Source organism: Acartia tonsa, chromosome 12, assembly GCF_053477335.1.
Source record: "Acartia tonsa isolate MP-2025a chromosome 12, ASM5347733v1, whole genome shotgun sequence".
NCBI classification, from domain to species: domain Eukaryota; kingdom Metazoa; phylum Arthropoda; class Copepoda; order Calanoida; family Acartiidae; genus Acartia; species Acartia tonsa.
Window position 1 is genome coordinate 47304638 of NC_137271.1, and position 24149 is coordinate 47328786.

Below are 24149 nucleotides of genomic sequence, written 5' to 3' on the forward strand. Positions count from 1 at the left end.
TCCCCATTTCCCTAGCAAGGGGAAAAATAGGATTTTTTTAGTGGGGAAGTAAAACAATGAAAGATAAAAGGGAAAGAAACAAGGAAATGGATAATCAAAAGGGAAAAGAGGAAGGGAAAAGTGAAGGGAAAATGGAAGGGAAAAGGAAAGAAGGAATTAGGGAAGATAAAAGTGAGGAGAAAAGGGAAAGGAGAAAAGTAAGACGAAAAAGGAAAAGAGAAAGAGAAAAGAAAGAAGATAGGGGTAAAGGGAAAGGAAAAGGAAAGAAAGAAAAAGTGAAGGATAGAGTAAAGGGAAAATGAAAGAAGGAAAAAGGGAAGGGTAGGGTGAAGGAAAAAGTAAAGAGTAAAAAGGAAGTGAGAAAGAAGAGAAAAAGAAAGTGAAAATAAAAGGGTAAAGTGAAAGGTAAAGTGAAGGATAAGTGTAAGGGGAAGGGAAACGATAAGGAAAGGGAAAGTAAAAAGGAAAAAGGGAAGGGGAAGTGAGAAAGAAAAGAAAAAGGGACGGGGAGATAGAAAAGTTAAAATACGGATGAGAACAGGGAGATGGGTAAAAGTGAAAAAGAAGAAAAGGGAAGGGAAAATGTTTCAATATACACCCCTGAAACTAATAATAATACTTTACCTTTGGTTGAAATTATTCCAGAAAGCACTGTAATAATAAGCAGCGTGAAAATAAGAAAATAATACAGAGAAACATTTAACAAAGGACAATTATACATCCATAAGTAGCGCAGCAATAAAAGTGTACAGTACACAGGGATCTAAAGTGATAAGAAAATGACCAATAAATTGATACACATCCCCATTGATTATACACAAAAATAACCTTTCTGTAGATTACAATTATGAACCAATAAATCATAATTCAATATACAGACCAATGTCCCCTCCCTCCCTGAGAAGTTACAATTATTCCCACGTTAATACAGACTGACAAACAGACGGATATAAACTAACTAAGAGTAGCTTCGCTACTAATTGTTGTATGACAAAAAAACAGCTAAACATTTATAACTAATATTTATACAACTATAATATTTATTATGAAAAAAACAACTTAAAATAATTCATCAAAAGTACCCAAAGTTTTTGATAAGTTAAAACTTTAGGTACCTGTTTAATGCCTTTATTATTCATACAGACACATTGGCGCTTATTATATAATATCAATATTAAAAATCTATTAATTTGATAAAAAAATGATTTTTTCTTTCATTTTTTTAAATGCAAAATTTCTAGGAAATCTATAAAAACTTTATAGATTTGATGTCAAAATTTATTATCGATATTTATACAGCTTATCTCTTCTTATTCATATTTCTAACGGCTACGCCCCTAGCATCAAGGGGCTCTATAAGAATAGCCTGAAACCTTCCCAAGACTTAAATCTTTAAAAAAAAATAGCCTAAAACTATCTTGGGACATATGGGAAGGTTCCCTAAAATGAAGAGGTTAATTGGTTTAGTAGTTATTGAGATCTTAAGCTTCAGACAAATAAACCTTACAACTTTATAAACTAGAATTGACTTTGTATTATACCAAAATGAACAAAAATGTATAAATTTTGGTATATCTTTATAACCTATATTGCATTTTTTACTATTGATAAAAGAGTGTTTTTCTATGAAAGTTAAAAAAATCGTTAAGCTAATGTTATTATCGTTTTGAAATGAAATAACCTCTTTTGTAGATTGACATTATTGGTTGAAAAGTTTGAAACCAAAATTCAATAAAAGTACCAGAATATTTGAGCCAAAGAATATAATATCGTGGTTATTATACTTTGGTTACTAGCGTTAAACTTTGAGTACTTTGGTGACCAAGAAAGAACACCAATTGAAAGATCAAACTAAGAAATATTTGTCTAAAGTTTTATTGAAATACTTCACATTTTTCTCTTCCCCCATGGATAAAAGAAAAAAGAATTTTGAGGGAAAAAAACTAATTGGATCATCCTAAAGATATTAAAAATTGATCCCTTGTAAATGTTATGTCAGGTACGTGACAATTTTTTAAAACATTAGAACGGATATACTACATTGTTGATATTTTGACCGGGGAATATTTGTCGTCAATTAAGCTTGATAATATGGATCTCATTTATTGGTAAGTAAGTAAAATTACACAATAAGGCTAGCTCTCAAAAGGGGTTAGAAGATTGAAAACGATAACATTTAAAATATTTACAAAAAAATTAATTCTTAAAATTCAAAGACAATTTAATGAATATAAAATCAATTTGGCAAAAACATATTTTGCATATATCTGAAACGAAGAGGCTCTATAATTAGCAGTGATCAACAGGGATAAGACAATGGCCGATAAGTAGATGTACATAATGATACACAAAATTACAATTAGTGGTTGAAACGTTTGGACACTTAACTTAATAAACCAATCAATCAAAATTCAATAAAAGACCCCAAAGTTGTTAAGCCAACGAATAAGAACACATTATTAGAAAACTTTGGGGACCAGTGCAATCAATTGCCTAATGTCCCCTCCCTCCATGGAACATAATGTCCTTGTTTTTTATTTTTTATTTTGAAAATATCACAATGTGTTTATTATCAATTATTTTTAATAGAAATATGTCTTAATTTGATAGACATTGATGTTTTCAGTAGGGAAGCTACTTTGTAATTCACTTTGGCTGTCCGTCTATCAGTCCGTAAAAAATGCTATGGAGAAAGTGTGATTTTCTCGGGTGAGATTAAAAATAGACAGCTGTAATTTTCAGTGAAGATGTATGCGCATCTAGTCTATACATTATTTTGTCCTTCTGTCTGTTGGTCATGCTTCAAAAGATGTAACGTTATTGTTTTAAGGCTTTGTGATTTTTTGAGTTTTAAAAAAAACAAGCTAATATTTTGTAGATAATTTAGATTTTCGTCAGTTGCCTTACCCCTAACCACATAAGCAATTTTAAATACAGATTTGAATAATAAAACCTCAAAATGTTGAAATAAAAATAACGCATTCCTATTGGTCAATTAAATAATCACGTGATAAATAATTCTATGCTCCTATTGGTTGAAATTATTTTACCCGCATTTATTTATTAATTTGAGGATAAAGACATTATCATCCACAAGGCATATTTGGTTGTTTCTTTAAAACCGCAGAGCTCTTAAAAACATTTTAAGTAAAAAACCAGTGATCTAAAGAAATAAGACACTGGTTGACAAATTTATTTACATCCCCAATGATGATACACAAAATTACCCCTTCTGACGATAACATTTAGTGGTTGAAACGTTTGGAAACTGAACTTAATGAACTAATGAATAAAGTCAGCAAATATGTTGGGCCAACGAATAAGAAAAACGAAATTATACAACTTTGGGGACTAGTGTAACAACCACCCAATGTCCCCTCCCTCCCTGTTCTATTATCCTTTGCTATTCTCTTTTTTTTTCTCTCGTTTTGTTAGAATACTGATTATAAATTTTGCTTTTGTGGGCTAATTATTAGGCGCCGATAACATATTATCATTGGGGGGGGGGGGGGAGGGGGGGATGATTCACTCCAAAAACTATATCAATTGACAATTTTTAGAAAGCTCCAAGGCTTTTTTTATTCGGGGAAAAATAGAAGAAAACTTGCCGAGAACGCAAAACATAGCTTCATTTGGCTCGCCGTTTATGGGCTATTAAGTAACGCACATGTACTAAGCAACTACTTAAGTAAATAATGATGAAATTAACCAAATCTTTCAGTGTATGTCTGTCTGTCTGTCTGTCACTAATATGCATAAACAGATGCAGATAAATATCATCACAGAAACAGATATGGAATGGTATTCTAGAAATCAAATGGCGTAACATGAAAAAGAGGTAGTTTCACATAATTTCAATTTTCTACCACGTAGTTTTGAAAATATCAAGACTAGGAAATCGTCTTTTTGTGGTATATGCAATTTAAAAAGACGATTTTCAAGTCTTGATATTAAAAAATACGTGGTAAAAAATTAAAATTCTTTCAAATATATGCCATATAAATGTAGTTTAACCAATTAACCAGGAAAAAATATGCCTTTCACTAAATTAAGTTCAAATGCATTTTGTGAAACTACCCCTTTAAATTAAAACCTAGTTCAACTAGCTTTACTCTTTTATCTAACGGAGGGGGGGGGGGGGCGGGGGGGGGGGGGCATTAGCCTGTAAACCCCAAAGTTGTACTTGATCGGTTGGTGCAAATCTTTTTTACTAATAACTTTAAACTATAGAAAGTTTTTGTTTACCAAATACTAACCCTTCCATAAATCAAATTCAATAACATCCGCATATTTTCAAATTTGCAATTTGTATCTTATTTGCAATAGCTATTAAGCTGTGTGTTTTAATGAGAATGGCATAAATGGGAAAGGGCAGTATGTGCTATAGTAATAATATGCTATTTTGAATATTTTTTCATAATTAAATAATAAATATACGGAAATAAACGCACACCAGTAGTAGGAATAAATATACATAACTAATAAACTATATGCATACTGTATTTATTACCAAGGATCTAAAGGGATAAGACAATGGCCGCTAAACTGATGTACATCTCCAATGATAATACACAAAATTATTCCTTTTGTAAATTAAAATTAGTGGTTGAAATTTTTGGACACTTAACTTAATGAACCAACCAATCATAATGCAATAAAAGTCTGCGAGTATCACTTTGTTAGAGAACATGAAAATCTGGTGCAACATTCAAGTCATAATATATCCATTAGTTTGCATATGATATTATGCGGAGAATAATTTTAATTATGAATTATGCAAGGAAAGAAATTCTGAGATTTTATCTAATTTGAATCATATTAGGTTTGTATTAAATCAAACTTATTTTACACTGAAAATTGGCATACAAAGAATAGATTAATATCAGTTTTGTTAGGCCCAAAACCTTTATATAATTCGTGGATAATTCTGTGTAATAGGATACGATACATGACTTTGGGGTATTACCGGTTCTAATACATAGGTATAAGCAATTGGGGATTTAACTCTTCTACCAGTAAATAACTCTTTTTTCCTATAATTTACTTAATTAGTATTATATTTTGTACAGAAAATAATCAACTTTGACTTATTAAAGAGCATTTAAGTGTACACAAAAACATGACATGATTAAAGTTGATGATTAAGTAACCCTCTCCCCGTATTTATGCATCATCCAGATCAGCTGAAATAAATTTCCTATTCGAGCCCTAGTTTCCTAAAGTGTACAGCAGATAACCCAATTATTGCAGACCCTATTTTCAGCGACTCCGGTCAAATGGAAAAGCGATTTAATGTATAAACGATTTATACATTATACATTCAAAAATTTTAATTTTTCAAATTTTGATTTTTTTTTGAAGTTTGAAGCTTTTTTAGCTAGTAGCAAATATTGAGATAGGAGGCGGAAGCTACGCACACTTTCGGAAACTAAATTCAGTTCATCATCATCCATGTTTAACTCTTCAATGTTGTAATAATGGATTTATTATTATTTGGATCTTACACCAGATTATCATGTACTTTAATAAAGTGAAGCTTGTAGTTGGCTATGTAGTTGGCTATAATAACGACCTGACCCCGGTTACCCCATCCCCAACCTTCTTTCTGGATGAATGAACTGAGCAATAAATAATTACATGATAACAACCTAAATTGACAACAATTTTTCCACTTTTATATATCCACATATATTCTATATCTATTAAAATAAAAGCTAGCTGATCCGTTTCTGCAATATATCCCAATCGGTTAAAAATCAAAAGGACGGACAACATGAATAAAAGATTTCCTGTTCATAGAGTAGCTTCGTTACTAAAACATATTTTATTTCAAATAAAAAGTAACATTATCATATTTACTATTTAGTGACAAAAAATAAACTTTCTTAATAAATCCTAAAATCTAACATTTATGTATTCTAAACGAGTTCTAGACATTTAAGATTTTATAAATTAAAATATGACACTTTATTTATGACAACTTGCAGTTAAATTTATGACAAAATACATTTAATTTATAAAAAAAAACACTTTTAGACGGATATTTGTAGAAAAAAGAAGACAATGACCGCTAAATTGATGTATACCCAATAATTTACACAATATTACCCTTTCTATAGATTACAATAATTAGTTCATGAAACGTTTTAAACCAAAAAATCAAAACTTAATAATAGTCCCCAGAGTTTTTCAGCCAAAGAATAAGAAAACGTTATTATAAAACTTTGGGGACTAGTGTAATAAAAAGTACAATGTCCCCTCCCTCCCTGTTCCTTAAAGAATCATTAAAAATCATGAAAATCAGCGTCTAAAAACTCTTTTTTTATCAATTAAAAAATGCTGGGCCGTCATAAATTAAGTTTCGAATTTCACATAACTTTTTCGATTATAAAAATTATTTTAAATAAAAATAATTAAAGAACAACTTTAAAATAATTCTTAAAAGAGCGAAGCTTTTCCACATTTAGAATGTTGTATAAAGATTCTTATGACAATAAGATACAATCTAATAGAGATTTTTGATGTTAAACTAAGCTACTTGATAAAATTGATTTTGCAAGGGCGATTCCTATGATAATTCTGTATTATTTTTATGTTTAGTGCTTCGCTTTTATAATTGTTATCATTTTTGTTTTTATTTAAAAGTTGTCTTATGTTTCAACATTGTTTTTTTAGATATAATATCTCTCTAATTTGATTTTTTAATAGTTTTTTTGGATATAGAAATAAGTAAATGAACGTTTAAGTAGTAAAGTTATTTAGAGCATGGTATTATAGACAGCTTTCCGCGGATATGAAGATAAAAAATTAAGATTTGTTAAGTTTTGTTGACCCCTACGGGTTGAAGGCCAGGGCTAACATAGCTATGATTTAAAGGCCTTATTTTTTTAGTTTAACTGTTAATTTACTAATTTTTCCATCCAATAAAATAACATAATATAACTATAAACTATTATAGAAACTAAATAAAAATAAAAACTGACCTTTCATTGAAATTGTTAGCGCTTGTTGACCGTTGTAATGAACCGTCCTCAATCATAAACCTCATTTTCTAGAAATAATACGTCAATTTTAAGCAGTTACAGAGTTACTACGCTTCTTACATAATTTATCTTATAAAGACATGACTATGGCCGATAAAGAGAGGGGTAGGTTTCTGGTAGAATCCGTAAAGGTTATGTGTTTTAAGTTAAAAACAGTAGTAGAACGATAAAAATTAATGTTAACTTAAAAAAAAATTGTTTATAGTTCTTTTCAATAAGAATTAAACATATTTAGTGAATATTATCGTTCTACTACTATTTTATGCCTTAAAACACACACCTTTACGGATTCTACCAGAAGCCTACCCCTCTCTTTATAAACATCCCCAATGATAATACAGAACTAATCAAAATTCAAAAAAGTCGTTAAGCCAACGAATAAGAGAAAGTTATTAAAAAACTTTAGGGACCCGCACGAGAACAACCCAATGTTTCCCCCCTCCCATGAGAGTTTCAGTGCTCGATAATCACTTTTAAGGGAAAGCAAAAACCAATAAATCAATCAATTGTACCTGGAAAAAGCTGGCAGTTTGAGTTGGGTTGGTCCTCCCCCCCTAGTATATATTTTGGGTACTTGATAACCGCTTATATACATTTCAATTAGTGTTTGAGATGTTTAGACACGTGACTCAACTTAATGAACCAACTAATCAAAAATAATACGTACCTGGAAGAAGCTGGCAGTTTGAGCTGGGGGTTGTCGCTGCAACAGGATGTTGATGGGTTTGGGTACCGTGTAGCACAACTGGTTTCGGGCACATGCGGATGAGTCACAACATTCGGGGTCTTGACAGTCGAGCAACCCATCTGAAAAGTTATAAGTCAATTATTAACTTGGTTGGGCTGGATACCGGATATCCGGCAGATTTGTGTAGCATAATTTGGTTGCGAGCACATGCTGACGAGTCGCAACATTCGGGGTCTTGACAGTCTAGCAGCCCGTTTAAAATGTCAAAGTCAATTAATTAAAGCCATAATAAATTATCCTATCCACAACTAAATCTTTTAGTCAATTGATAGATCAATAGTTAAGTCAATTGATTAGGCAATTAATAGGTCAATTGATTAGTATATTGATAACTAAGTCAGTTGTTAAATCAATTTAATAGTCAATATAAGTCAAGTGATTTTTCGTATTTAGGTTTAACTTAAGGTCATGTTAGATTATGCCCTGCAGGGTTAGGACCTTCCAAAGGGGTTAGTAATAATTAGAGGTATGAGGTGTGTAGTTTAAGAGAAAGCACCAATATATAAAATCTAGTCAACTTTATCATTCTCAATACCATCCGAGCAGTTAGTCTCCAAAATGATGTAATAATAAAACTTTGGGTACTTCCCCATCCTCACCTTTATCATTATCAATGCCATCTGAGCAGTCAGTCTCGAGCATAGTTCCACAATCCTTTCCATCCCAACCAGCATCACAGTCGCAGTAATAGTTGCCAATATGGTCTGTTTCACACCTGGAATAATAATATTAGTTTGGGTACCAGTATTCTAATGTGTCCACCATCCCTGTCAAAATAAGTATAATAGTTATTTATCGCATATATTATAGAGATCTCTCAGCAGATTTTAAGATGAAAAATTATAATATTAAAACCAGTTTTGTGATTGTTATTTTAATAATAGTAGAAAATTGCCTGTAATTTGGTGCTATATGTTATTTTTCAGTATAGTTGAGAACTGGTTCTAATCCAGCAGATAATAATCAGTTTCGAAGCCATACTGAAAATGTTTTTACCTTCCATTGCCACTGCACTGGTTGACACAACCCTCCAGGGTGCAATGCTTTCCATTCCAGCCACGTACACACAAACACGTCCCGTTCTTGCACTGGCCGTGGTATGAACATCTGGGGTCACATTCCTAGAAAACAAAGATATATTTGCAAGTGCTCAAATCAAATAGACCCACTTTTATGGAATTTTGAATATTCTCTTGTATGTACGAATTTTCTACATTCGTGTTCCATTCGAAGAATAAAGGGATAAGATAATTGCCGATTAATTGGTGCACATTCATAATTATAAATTACAAAATTACCCCTTCTGTAGAATACAATTAGTGGTTGAAACGTTTGGGACACTCAACTTAATGAAACAACAAATCAAAATTTAATCCAAAAGGTTGTTAAGCCAACAAATAAAAAAAAACGTTATTATAAATTTTTGGGGACTAAATAAATTACCTGATACTGACAAAGGTCCCCGGTCCATCCCTGCTGACAAGTACAGGCCATATTCTCGCACGCCCCGTGGGGGCCACAATCAATACTGCACTCCCTAACCTCGCACAGGGTCCCCGTCCACCCAGGCTCACACACACAGCCCTGCGCCTCCAGGCTAAAGGCCCCGTGCCGCGAGCATTCAGGTTGGCAGGATCCTGCGGGTGCTAGGTCTGCCTGTCCACAGTCTGTACCTGGATGGATAGATTTTGTTATAAATAGGCAGTTGACAAAAAAAAAATCTTCAAGAATTAGATAAATTGATGTTTATCCCCAATGATTGTAAATTTACCCATATGCGGAATAAAATAATTGGTTGAAAAGTTTGAAATCTACTAGAAATTAACCCTTCTGTAGATTGAAATTATTGGTTGAAAAATTGGAAAATACTAGTTTGGGAAACATCAATAAAAATTTAATAAAGTACAAATCAAATTTCAATCTAAGTTTTTGAACAAACTAATAAGATATAAAACAGTCCAATGTCCCCTTCCTGGTCTTTAGTAGCTTTCTGTTATAGAGTTGTCACGTTTACAACATCAAGCATATAAATATATTAGATTATATATTCGATATTAACCCAATAGGATGATTCTATCGTTTGGAATTTTAGTATATCTTTATAAATATATAATACCTGTCCAGCCGCTACGACAAATACACTCCCCGGAAACACAAATACCATGCCCCGAACAATCTGGATCCACACAATCACCTGAAAAATAAAAATATATTGGATTTAATAATAGATGTATGATATAAGTGGATATATTGACAATTTGTCGGCAATTTAGGTTGCTAATATGGACCTCATATATTGGTTAGTTCGTTCAACCAATAGGATGGAAGGGGATGTGGAGTGTGAATGTAGGTATCGTTAATTTAGCCAGCTGCGAGTATTACTTTATCAGTGTAGATAAAAATCTGGTGCAACATCCAAGTAATACTAAACATGGATGACAACATCCATGAGTAGCGAAGGACAAAAATATCATGGAATGGACAGACAAAGTGAATTATAGAGCATATGTTTAGTTGTCATAACAATGAAAAAAGAGAGAGAATATGCAAAAACTCCACGCAGATATTTTTTTAAAGCGTGACCGACAGACAGACGGAGAAAAGAATGTATATATCAGATGCGCAAATCTTAAAAATTTCAGCTGTCTATCATAGATAGCAGCTAAGAAAATCGACTTCAACCATAGCATTAGTAACGTTTAAATAGGTACCCAAAGTTATAATATTGAAGTATGAATTGAATTTATCCTCTATTAGCCTATCCATTCTAACCAAATATAATCCCATATAACAATGCATTGAGGTAGGTAATTTTTAATCCTAAATTAGCCCGCATTGAATAAGTATTATCAAAAACAAATTATAGAAATTCTTCAAATATGTAGTTCATTAAGTTGAGTGTCCATACGTTTCAACCACTTATTGTAATCTACAGAAGGGTTAATTTTGTGTACTATTATTGGGGATGTACATCAATTTATAGGCCATTGTCTTATCCCTTGAGATACCTTGTACACCTATCTAATTTAAAATCGTAATTCAGCCTAATACTCTAAACACACACATACACACACACACACACACACACACAAACACACCCACCCACACTGTATATATAGTAAAATGTATTTTGGTATTTTGGTTATACAAAGTGTTTAAGAGATAAAAAATGGTACAACACACACACACACACACACACATTGCCTAATACTCAACTAAGTCTAAATAACAACAATTACTTCAATCTGACACTTATACTTTAATAGAATTTAAACCCAGGGAGGGAGTGGACTTTGGCTGTTTATTACACTAGTCCCTAAATATAATGTTTACTTATTCGTTGGCACAACAACTTAGAGGACTTTATTGAATTTTGATTGGTTGGTTCATAAAGTTGAGTGTCAAAATGTTTCTTTTATCAACTCATACCCAAAAATTTTCGCCACTATCGAACATAATCGTCTTATCCTTTAAATCCCTGTTTAAATAAATCAGATAGGAGAGAAGAATTTAATTGAAATGTTTCTAATCTTAAATTGCTCTATCTCACTCTCTCCCTCTCTTTCTTCCTCTTCCTCTCTCTCTTTCTCTCTTTCTTTCTCACATTTCTCCTATTATCCTTTTCACTATTATCTCCTGGGAGGTCTTTCAATGTCTTATTGAACCCAGGGATCTAAAGGGATAAGACAAAGGCCGATAAATTGATATACATCCCCATTACCCCTTTTATAAATTACAATTTGTGGTTGAAACGTTTTGACACTCAACTTTATTAACTAACCAATCAGAATTCAATAAAGTCCCCAAAAGTTGAAAAGCAAACGTTATTATAAAACTTGGGGACTAGTGTAATAAACAGCCAATTGTCCCCTCCCTCCTTGCTAAATATATGTCTTATTTAAGTCAGGGAGGGCAAAGACAATGACAAATAATTTTCCTCCCACTGTCTATCAGCGAAAAAACAAAAAAATATTATATTTGTTTAAAAAATAAAGAAATAAAAATTTAATTCTTTTTCTTAATATACGAATTTGCCATTTCTAGCTATATAAATAACACTCAAAGACCAAACAAATTTTTGTATTTTAAAATCAGGGTGTCAGTTTTTTTGTGTTTAAATTTTCCGTACTTTAATATAAAAACTTTTTATATGACTATTTTAGGACCAAAATAAATAAAACAATGGATGATAAATTGATAGGTATACACCCCAATGATGATAAACTAAATTATCCTTTCTATAGATTAAATTTGTTAGTTGAAAAGTTGAACACACTAGATTGGAACTAACCTATAAAATCACGATAAAGGAATCTAAAGCCGACGAACAAGATATAAAACTTTGGGTACCCACTAGTGTAATTTTCATTCCACTGTCCCCTTTGAAATGCTTTCAAAAACAATTCCGACACCCTTATGGTATTTTTAACAATTAGAATTCAATGGCTGTCCCCACTTAAATGTACGTACAAGGACATGTATTCCATTATGACTTTGTTGCCGATTAATATCCGCTGGATTAGAACCGGTTCTGAAAAATCATGTATAGCATCGTTTAATATACAATTTTCCACGATTATCAAACTAATCATATAATTAATAGCAGTCTTGCAGGCCTGATTTAACCTTATGATTTATCATTTTAATACCCGCGAAAAGCTGTCTATAATGCGATGCATTAAATAACTATTCTAACAAAAAATTATAAAAGTTTTTGCAAATAAAATCCCTCTCCGATGGGTTATGGTAGCTAGTAGAAAATTTATATGCTAATGTGTTTATAGTATGCAGGGAGGGAGCGGACACTGAATTGGAAATTATAGTTTCACCCAAAGTTTAATAACCACTTTTTCTTATTTGTTGTCTCAAACAAAACCTTAATGTACTATTAAATAATTTTGATTTTTTGGTTCCAAACTTTTCAACCAACAATTTCAATCTACAAATGGAGTACTTTTAAAATTTTCTTTAAATATTGATTTAGCATCCATTGTCTTATCCCTAAAGATCAATGATATTACAAGTTTAAAGAAGAGCAATTTATTATTTAAATAGATATGGTTCTCCTTTACAGTGAAGCATCTTAGAACTCCTGGAAAGGTTTTTAACTATATAAGGGGAGGGTAATTCCACCCTCCCAATAATGCTCCCAACCCCCCATTTTTTATACTTTTTATTTTAAAAACTTTAAAAAGGGGCCCCAAAGGCTTCTAGGGGCGTAGCCGCTAGTGGATAAAAATAAAGTAAAGCAAAAGAAAAATAGATAATGGAAAAAGAAAAAAAAGATTGAGGGTTGCAAATCAGATTATAGACAGCTTTCCGAGGATAGTATGACTGAGAACTGGTTCTAATCCAGTGGATATTAATCGGTTTCGAAGCCTTACTGGAAAAAAAAGATTGAGTGTTGCACCTTCAGTTTAATTAAATGCTTGGGGAGAGATATATCTTCTGAAATTAGAAATAAACTGAAGATTTACTGTGATAGGACAATGGCCGATAAATTGATATAATTCCCAATGATTATATACAAAATTACCCCTTCTGTAGATTAAAATTAGTGGTTGAAACGTTTGGACATTCAAATCAATGAACAAACCAAATTGAACAAAAGTCTCCAATGTTGTTAAGCCAACGAGTATAAATTTTTGGGGACTAGTGTAATAAACAACCTAATGTCCCCTCCCTCCCTAATTATTTAGCGTGTTCTGTTTTACTTTATGTATCTTAATATTTCTACCTGTCCAGAATTAAGAGAATCCTTAGCCTATCATTTATTTTAATCCATATACAATAGATGTATTACTACCCTAGATGTTTAATCAGACACAACTTGTGTCCAGAATTAAGAGAATCCTTAGCCTATCATTTATTTTAATCCATATACAATAGATGTATTACTATACTAGATGTTTAATCAGACATAACTTGTGTCCAGAATTAAGAGAATACTGAGCCTATCATTTATTTTAATCCATATACATTAGATGTATTACTACTCTAGATGTTTAATCAGACATAACTTGTGTCTAAAATTAAGAGAATCTTTAGCTTATCATTTAATTTAATCCATATACAATAGATGTATTACTACACTAGATGTTTAATCAGACACAACTTGTGTCTAGAATTAAGAGAATTCTTAGTCTATCATTTATTTTAATCCATGTACAATAGATGTATTACTACCCTAGATGTTTAATCAGACATAACTTTTGTCCAGAATTAAGAGAATCCCTAGTCTATCATTTATTTTAATCCATATACAATAAATATATTACTACTATAGATGTTCAATCAGGCATAACTTTTGTGGGGAATTAAGACAACAGCCGACATATTGATGTACATCCCCAATGATGATACACAAAATTAACCAATCTAAGGATTACAACCAATCAAAATCAAATAATAGAACCCGCCAACGTTTTTAACCCAACTTTGGGGACTAGTGTAATAATCAGCCTAATGTTCCCTCCCTCCCTGGTTCCAAATGGTCCAATAATGAGATGGGTATCTAAATTGTTTACATGTATTCCAAACACCTTTCTTACTCTCCATTAATGAAGAGCATTTACTTCTATTCTTCTCATTATTTATTTTATATTTTACTATTATATAATGTATATATCTATCTTTCTTTCTAAACCAACTATCTATCTTAAACTTACTATCTATCCAACTACAACTATCTATCTTACTATCTATCTTGCACCCTAAGTACACAGCATACATAGAGTAAATTTAAGCAAATAAATAATTCAAAGGAAAATTAAGAAATTCTCTATGTGTGAATTTATTTGGAAAGGGGTTGGATAATCCAAAAATTAAATAATGAAATAATGCTGAACATCCCCAAGGATAATACACAAAATTACTCCTTCTGTAGATTAGAATTAGTGCTTAAAACGCTTGGAAGCTCAACTTAATGAACCAACAAATAAAAAACATCAATAAAAGTCCCCAAGATTATAAGACTTTTGGGACTAGTGTAATAGAAAGCCCAATGTCCCTCCCTCCCTGTTTAGATACAGATTGTTCCTGGGATCTAAAGAAATATGGCAATGGACGATTAATTGATGTACATCCCCAATGATGATAAACAAAATTTAATAGTTGATAAGTTTTGATACTACAAGTTTAAATCAAGATTTAATAAAAGTACCCAAAGTTTAGCCAACGAATGAGATAAGTTAATTATAAAACTTTGGGTACCAGTATGCCGTGTTATACAATTTGTAAATAAATTTACTTGTCCCCATATGTGAATGTGTGTGTGTGTGTGTGTGAGTATGTGTGCGTGTTTGTGTTTGTGTATGCGTTTGAGTGTGTGTGTTTGTGTATGTGTATTTACCCAAAATGCAGCAGTTTAATTGTGCATGCTACTATTGGATTAAGGAATAGGAAATTACACTGGTACTCAAAGTTTTCCAAACAAAATCTTTCATTTTGGGTACTTTTATTAAATCCTAGTTGGTTGTTTAAAGCAATGTCCAAGTCTCATAAAAATACAGATGGGGTAATTTTGTTAATCATATTTGTTGATGTACATTTGATTATCGTTCATTGTCCTATCCGTATAATCCCTGACAAATCTATTTGTATTTACCTACATTTATTGCAGGGTAAAACCAGGGATCTAAAGGGATAAGACAATGATGTAATTGTACATCCCCAATGATGTTACATCTTTAGATTATAATTAGTAGTTGAACACTCTACATAATAGACCAACCAATCAAAATTCAATAACAGTCCCTAAATTGTAAAGCCAACGAATAAGAAAAAGTTATTTTAAACTTTGGGGACTAGTACCCAAATATCCCCTCATTCCCTGAAGTAAAACGCATGGATATAGCAACTGATTTTAAAAAAACTATTGGGCCTTTAAATATTCAGGCAGACAAGAGATTATTTGTAAGGCAAAAATGTGTATCTATTCTTCAAAATATTGCTGACCACTGGACCAATAGGGTTTTGTTAGTTGGCTTAAAACTACCAAGGGGTAATCTTGTTAATTATTATTGAGGATGTACGTCAACTTATCTCCAATATGATTAAAAAAACAAAAGTATAGAACAGCTAAGCTTCGCTGTTGACACAGGACTTAGCACTAGCTGCACTTTTGCAATTCTGCTATTGAAATTAAATGACTCCAAAATACAATTACAAACAGATACAAAATAAAGATAAATAGATCAGGGAGGGAGGGGACATTGGGATGTTTATTTCACAAGTTCCTAAAGTTATATAATCACGTTTTCTTATTCGTTAGCTCAACTACTTTGCGGACTTTTTAAAACTTTTCATTAAGTTAAGTGTCTCAAAGTTTCAAATACTAATTGTAATCTACACATGGGTAATTTTGTGTTCAATATTGGGGAAGTACATTGTCTTATCTCTTTAGATCCCTGAAGATAGATAGATAGATGGATAGTTAGAAAAAGATAGATAATTGTAAACTTTCTTATACCATCTTCTCACCTATTTCCCAGTGGACTTGAGATAGCCAGAAAAAACAGCAAAAATTCAAAAATAGCTAAAATCTTGCAAATGGCTAAAACAGTTGAGCTTTCCAAGAATAGCAAATCTTAATAAGGTTAACGCAGGGATCTAAAGGGATAAGACAATGGCTGATATATTAATGTACATCCCAAATGATGATACACAAAATTAATCCTTCTATAATTCATAAAACTTTGGGGACTAATGTATTAACAGCTCAATTTCTCCTCCCTCTTTAGGGTAACTTTTTTACTTATTGTATTTTTGCTAAAATTCATATTTCCTTGCAAAATTGTATTCACACTGTTATCCCAATTCTAGAGGTGTAATTAATTTTACTTTTTGGTTTCATTTATTTTAGGTAAAAAAATATGTATACAGGGATAAGTTAATTAAAACTAATTTTCTCTTTATCAAATAAAAACCATAAAATGCTTTACAAAAAAAACTATGGGTGCCTTAAACTGTTTTTTTTTGGTTTGATTAGTATCTAGGGAAAGAAAAGCATAAAAAAGGAAGGGACAGAAAAAATAGCCTAAAGCCATTCCAACAATGCTTAAATGGAAATAAATAGCCTAAAACTACCTTGGGAACTATTTGAATCTTACATAAGAAGGAGAACTCATTCTTTCAAGCACCCAGCGGTAAAATAGTAAAGTAACACCCAACAGAAAAACAACCTCCTGATTGAACGACGTTTGTATGAAAGTCATACATTAAACTTAATTATCCAACCAATAAAAATTCAAATAAAAAAGCCCAAGATTATTAAGCCAACGAATAAGAAACATTAGTATTCGCCTTTGGCGACTAATGCAATAAAGAAACCAATGTTAACTCCCTCACTTAATAAATTAGATTTAAAAAAAAACGAGAAAAAACTGTTTAAAACCCCACTGAGGACCTCCTTATTTTCCGATAAAAGTTTAATCCACTATCAAAATACAAAGTGTTCTCACAAAATAAAGAACATAAAAATAGACATGCAATAGTTTATACAGAGATATTTAAGAAATCAAAATTTAAGGAGGGAAGGGAGGGAAATGGTCATCCACTATTTCAAAAAGCACATCTAAACTGGCTTCATCAATTTCTAAAATCTTGATATAGATATTAGATCCTTGGCAGTTTTTTTTTGCTATTTTTAAAATTGTTACATTAATATATGAACGCTATGAATGAAGGTGAACATTAACTATTGGAAAAAGTGAATAGAGAAGAGAGGATGCACTGCCAGGGATCTAGAGGGATAAGACACTTTGGGAATTAGTCCCCAAAGTTTTATGATAAAGTTTTCTTTTTCGTTGGCTTAACAACTTTTACAGGTTGGGTCTTAAAAATTGAGTGTCCAAAAGTTTCAACCACTAAGCATAATCTACAGAATGGGTAATTTGAAGGTCATCATTAAAATGTACATCAATTTATCGGCCATTGTCTTATCCCTTTAGATTCCTGAAGCACTCAGCACTGGATAGACTGGACAAGGAACAGGATTCACAAGAAAACTAGGATAACATCCATTAGTAGCGAAGTACAAAAATTCATAAAATGGAAAAACACAAAAAAAGTTGTAACAAAGAAAGAGAATATAAAAAAGCTGAAATAATATTAATAAATATTTAAAAAATAAGGTTCAAGTCAACAAACAGACCGACTGCATATTAACAATCTTTATTTTTTTCGCGAATGGAATTGTCCTATTAGATTAAACTTCTCTGTTCCTAATTTTATTCAGAAAAGTAAAGTATCGGAAAAAAGGACAGCTAACTTCAGCTTTCCTTTGTGTACATTTTAAAAGGACCATTTATTTAAATAACAAGGATGACAACATTCATAAAATCTTAGCTCTAAATTCAGAAGGATAACAACTCTTGTAGAGCTTTAGAACTTATTTAAAAAAATAATTTGTAAGTCTTAAAATACTGTACATAAATTTGTTGTAAAATTACGTACAGTATACAGTAAAAAGAAATACTTTGCTTTAAATATTGTACCTTGTTGTCCAAGGCATTATTATTCCCAAAATAAGATAAATTGAAAAGCCACGCTTTAAACAATATATTTTTAAAAGTAAGAATCTAATATAAGTCAAATATCCTTTTTTTATTAAGCAATTCAATGAAACATGTTGCTAGGGTGTAAAAAATGTTTGTGTTTGTGTGTGTGTGTGTGTGTGTGTGTGTGTGTGTATGTATGTGTGGGTGTATGTGTATGTAAGTGTGTGTGTATGGATTTCCTTAATATAATAAGTGGTGCTACGAATTACCAAATGCTTTAACGATAACAAACGGCTGTGCCTCTAGTTTTTGGAGCTCTGTATTCAAAGGGGTAGGTAAAGCAATAAAAGTAGCCTACAACAATCCTATGATTACGATAACATGGTTAAAATTCTTTGGGTATCACATTTTTGTTGTAATTTTGAGGCCCCACCTGAACTGGTGCATCTTTGAATTAAAAGCTTTTTATTTGACAACACATCAAAGGAAAAAAAGGATTAAAAAAGAGAGAAAGAAAAAAGATAGAAAGAAAGAAAGGTTAATAGCTGCAATAGATAAATAGATAGATAAAAAATAGATAACTAAAAAAATAGATATAGAGAGATAGATAAATAGAAAAATCTTTGAATTAAAAGCTTTATATTCGACAACACATCAAAGGAAAAAAAGGATTAAAAAATGAGAGAGAAAGAAAAAAGATAGAAAGAAAGAAAGGTTAATAGCAGCAAGAGAGAAATAGAAAAATAGATAGATAGAGAAATAGATAGATAGACAAATAGATAACTAAATAAATATATATAGAGAGATAGATAAATAGAAAAATCTTTAAATTAAAAGCTTTATATTCGACAACACATCAAAGGAAAAAAAGGATTAAAAAAAGGAGAGAGAAAGAAAAAAGATAGAAAGAAAGAAAGGTTAATAGCAGCAAGAGAGAAATAGAAAAATAGATAGATAGAGAAATAGATAGATAGACAAATAGATAACTAAATAAATATATATAGAGAGATAGATAAATAGAAAAATCTTCGAATTAAAATCTTTTTACTTGACAACACATTAAAGGAAAAAAAGGATTAAAAAAGAGAGAAAGAAAGAAAGGTTAATAGCTGCAAGAGAGAAATAGATAGAAAATAAATAGAAAGATAGAAATATAGATAGATAGACAAATAGACAGTTAGAAAAATACATAAAAACATAAAAAAAATAGTGAAATAGATAGATAAAGAAATTGATAGAAAAAAATAGATAGATAGAGAATTAGACAGTTAGAAAAATAGATAGATAATAAAATAGAGAAATAGATAGCTTGATATTCTTGTTTTGCAGAGAGAGAGAGAGGGGACATTGGACTGTTTTTAACACTGGTCCCCAAAGTTTTATGACAACTTATTGAAATTTTATTCTTTGGTTTAAAAAGTTGAGTGTCCAAACATGTTTTAACAAATAATTGTACAGAAGGGAATATTTAGTGTATCATCATTGGGTAAGTACATCAATTTATCAGCCATTGTATTATCCCTTGTTGTGTCTGCTATTTTTTAAAAACAAATTAGCAAAAACATCAGTTTTGAATTCTCCCCATTTTTTTGAGATAAAGTCAGACATAAACTGTTTTAAAAATTAGCAGCATAAAATATAAACTTATCCACCAATTAAAAAGTACAGTAGCTGTTTATTAGTTTTATTATAACGGTTTTTTTTGCTTAAGGACTTATAATGAATTTTGATTAGGTGGTTCATTAAGTTTATTGGTTAAAACGTTTGGGCACTCAAATTATTTGTATCATCATTGGAGATGTACATTATTTATCTGTCATTGTCTTATTCTCTTTTTATAAATGGACCATTCCCCTTTTCTATGCGCGAATCCGCGCAATTTAATTCGGCAAAAAAATTGCTATTTTCATCAACTCAAAAATGTGTTTGCCATTCTGAGATATAACTTTCTATTTTATTTTTTTAGTAGCGTAGCTACTGTATATCTCACTCTATATGTCTGTACGTCAGAGATCTAAAGTAATATGGAAATGGCCGATAAATTGGTGTAAATCCCCAATGATCATGCACAAAATTACCCCCTTTGTAGATACAATTAATGGTTAAAACATGTGGTTACTTAGTCAACTAAAGTCCCCAAAGTGCTATAGCCAACGAATAAGAAAACATAATTATACAACTTTGGGGACTAGTGTGGGGTCATTCCCAGAACCTATGAGAAGCTATATTGTAAAAGAGAACCATATCGGTTCAGCGGTTTGCAATATAGGTACCGTCAGACACTCACACATAGACATCCTGTTACTTTTATACATATAATAATGAACATATCTTATTTTTCTGCGCTTATTATGGACATAACTGATTCTGTTTTTCTGTCTTAATCAAAACAAAAATGTGTTTTCAATCTAAACTTTACTTTATATTTAAACTAGCGGCTTTTACTTGATTGCTAGGCAGAAAATAGCCTAAAACTATCATGATTGCTGTATCTTTCCCTATCGTAACCGTAATTTCAAAACTACTTTAAAAATTCCGACAAAAATGCTAGTTATGTCAGATTTAAAAACATTTCATGACGAAAATTTGTCTTTTTGCAAACGACTTCCTTTATAATGTTAAAAAGTTAGGGCCACCAAAGACTTTTTGTTGGAATAACATAAGGAAGGGAGGGGATATTGGGCTGTTTAATACACTAGTCCTCAAAGTTTAATAATATCTTTTCATTACCAATTTTGAGGACTTTTGATTGGTTGGTTCATTAAGTTAAATGTCCAAACGTTTCAACCAATAATTGTAATCTACAGAATAGGTAATTTTTCCCATTTCTAGTTATAAATAAATATTATTGTGGGGATATAAAGGGATAAGACAATGGCCGATAAATAAATGAATATTCCAATAATGACACACAAATTTACCCTTTTGTTGATTACGATTAGTGGTTGAAACATTTGGACACTCAACTTAATGAACCGAACAATAAAAAATTCAATTTAAGCCCCCAAAAATGCTAAACAAAACAATGATATTTTGTTATTTAAAAACTTTGGGGACTAGCCAAATGTCCCCTCCCTTCTTGGAAGATCAATGAGTCCTTGAAAATCCACACCCGCGTAATATAACCCCTTGGCCCAAATGACAATTGCTTGGCAAATGATGTAAATTTTGTTGTCACTAGGCGAGTAAAAGATATTGGGTAGAGTGGTAATAAATTCTTTCATTGTGCTATCCCTTAATAAATACTAGGTATATTTTCTGTCTATACGTTAAGATCTCAGTAACCACTGAAACTATTGAGTTATCAATTTTAAGCAAGAATCACATCCTGGGATGGTATTAGGTTATTTTATTTATAAGTTCTGGAATGGTTTTGGTCCATTTTGCTGCCCCCTCAAAAATAAAAGAGCTTTATTGCAATGAATATATTGACAAGTGAACTATGTCGTCAATTTAGGTTGCTAATAGAGTCCTCATTCAATGTTCAGTTAGTTTATCCAGTTGGTTGGAGAGGGGATGAAGTAAATGGGATGGAAGGGGTATATCGCTGCCAGCTGGTAGCATCACTTTATTAGAGTACATGAAAATGTGGTGCAACATCCAAGTATTTATATATCAATTATTGCTACTCAAAAGTTAATCTCTGTTAATAAAAGTCCGCAAAGTTGTTAAGCCAACGAATACGAAAAAGGTATTATGAAACTTTGGGAACCATTGAAATCAAATAGCTTAATTGCAACTCTTAAAGTAAATCTCTGTTAACTTGACATATATTATACAAATTATAATTCTACAATTCTACACAACAAGCTGTTTCCTTCCCCAGGTGTGTCCCCAAAGTTTTTAAGCCAATGAATAAGAAAACTTTGGGTACTAGTGTAATAAACTCTGTTTAATTGCAACTCCAAAGTAAATCTCTGTTATCTTGACATACATTATACAAATTATAATTCTACAATTCTTTACAACAAGATGTTTCCTTCCCCAGGTGCGTCCCCAAAGTTTTTACACTAGTCCCCAAAGTTTTATTAGCTTAATTGCAACTCTAAAGTAAATCTCTGTTATCTTAACATACATGAACAAATTATAATTCTACAATTCTACACAAAAAGATTTATCCTTCCCCAGGTGCGTCCCCAAAGTTTTTAAGCCAACGAATAAGAAAACTTTGGGGACTTAATTGCAACTCTAAAGTAAATCTCTGTTATCTTGACATATATTATACAAATTATAATTCTACGATTCTACACAACTAGGTGTTTCCTTCCCCAGGTGCGTCCCCAAAGTTTTTAAGCCAACTAAAAAGAAAACTTTGGGGACTAGTGTAATAAACACTGTTTAATTGCAACTCTAAAGTAAATCTCTGTTAACTTGACATATATTATACAAATTATAATTCTATAATCCTACACAACAAGATGTTTCCTTCCCCATAAATGCGTCCCCAAAGTTTTTAAGCCTACAAATAAGAAAACTTTGGGGACTAGTGTAATAAACTCTTTTTAATTGCAACTCTAAAGTAAATCTCTGTTATCTTGACATATTATACAAATTATAATTCTACAATTCTACACAACAAGATGTTTCCTTCCCCAGGTGCGTCCCCAAAGTTTTTAGGCCAACGAATAAGAAAACTTTGGGGACTGTTAATTGCAAATCTAAAGTAAATCTCTGTTATATTGACATACATTATACAAATTATAATTCTACAATTCTTTACAACAAGATGTTTCCTTCCCCAGGTGCGTCCCCAAAGTTTTTAAGCCAATTAATAAGAAAACTTTGGGTACTAGTATTTTTAATCTTTGGGGACTTGTGCAAACAGCCCAATGTTCATTTCCTCCCTAAGATATTTGTATCTAGTGTTAAACTATCTTACTTCAATGGGTTAGAGAAAAGGTCATAAAAAGAGCTTAAAACCATCTCAAGACATCTCTGATATGGAGAACGCAATCGGTTTATTAGTTACTGAAATCTTAAGCTTCACCCAAACAAACCTTACTACTTTATATACTAGGATATTAACCTAGTAAAAATGCTTAATATTTCCTTAATTAAAATACTAGAAAAATTAAAGCATATAACCACATTATGATGAAATGACTTTTTATATTTCCTTATTGGTAGCGAAGCTACTATATGACTAGGTTCTGTACGTTAATTCGTCAGTCACGCTTCGAAAAACTTTGGGTACTTTTACTGAATTTTGATTGGTTGGTTCCAAACCAGTACTGTCCCAACTTTTCAACCATTAATTTTAATCTACAAAAGGGGGTGATCTTGCGGCCATGTTTAAAATAATTCTTTCTGAATTTGTTAAACTAATAATTTAATAATTTAACCGATAAATTGATGTACATCCCCAATGTTAAAACACAAAATTGTCCCCTTTGTAGATTATTTTTAATAACCAATCAATCAAAATTAAATAACAGTCCCCAAAGTTGTTGAGCCAAGGATTAAGAAAACTTTCTTGTGAAACTTTGGGGACTAGTGTAATAAACAGCCTTATGTCCTCTTCCCTCTTTGATATAATTGCCTTATTTAAACTATCTTGTTTGTCGTCTGTCCCACTTGTTTAACCCTTTTGCATTTAATTTGACCTAGAGTTCGATCTTTAAAAAAGAAATTAGAAAGAAAATGATTCATTCTTTTTTTGGGTAAGTTTTTTATGTCCAACCTTTAACCCTCTCTTTATTACTTGAAATGCTCCTAGAGGCATACACAAAGATCTAAAGAGATAAGAAAATGGGCGATAAATTGATGTAAATCCCCAATGATGCTGCACAAAAATGCCCCTCATGTAGATAACAATTAGTGGTGGATACGTTTGGACACTCAACTTTATGAACGAATAAA

General features: G+C 31.4%; 1 protein-coding gene across 1 annotated transcript in view; it reads right to left on the reverse strand.

Annotated features, from left to right (window-relative positions):
- LOC145334319 (teneurin-m-like) overlaps positions 1–24149 on the reverse strand; it is a 229148-nt gene that overhangs the window by 70773 nt on the left and 134226 nt on the right. The window contains exons 15-21 of the mRNA XM_080179731.1: positions 9908–9985; positions 9235–9464; positions 8788–8912; positions 8391–8506; positions 7711–7850; positions 6984–7051; positions 625–651 (exon numbers count right to left, since the gene is read on the reverse strand). Coding sequence (XP_080035857.1) covers positions 625–651; positions 6984–7051; positions 7711–7850; positions 8391–8506; positions 8788–8912; positions 9235–9464; positions 9908–9985 — 784 coding nt within the window. The remainder of the gene's footprint in view (positions 1–624; positions 652–6983; positions 7052–7710; positions 7851–8390; positions 8507–8787; positions 8913–9234; positions 9465–9907; positions 9986–24149) is intronic.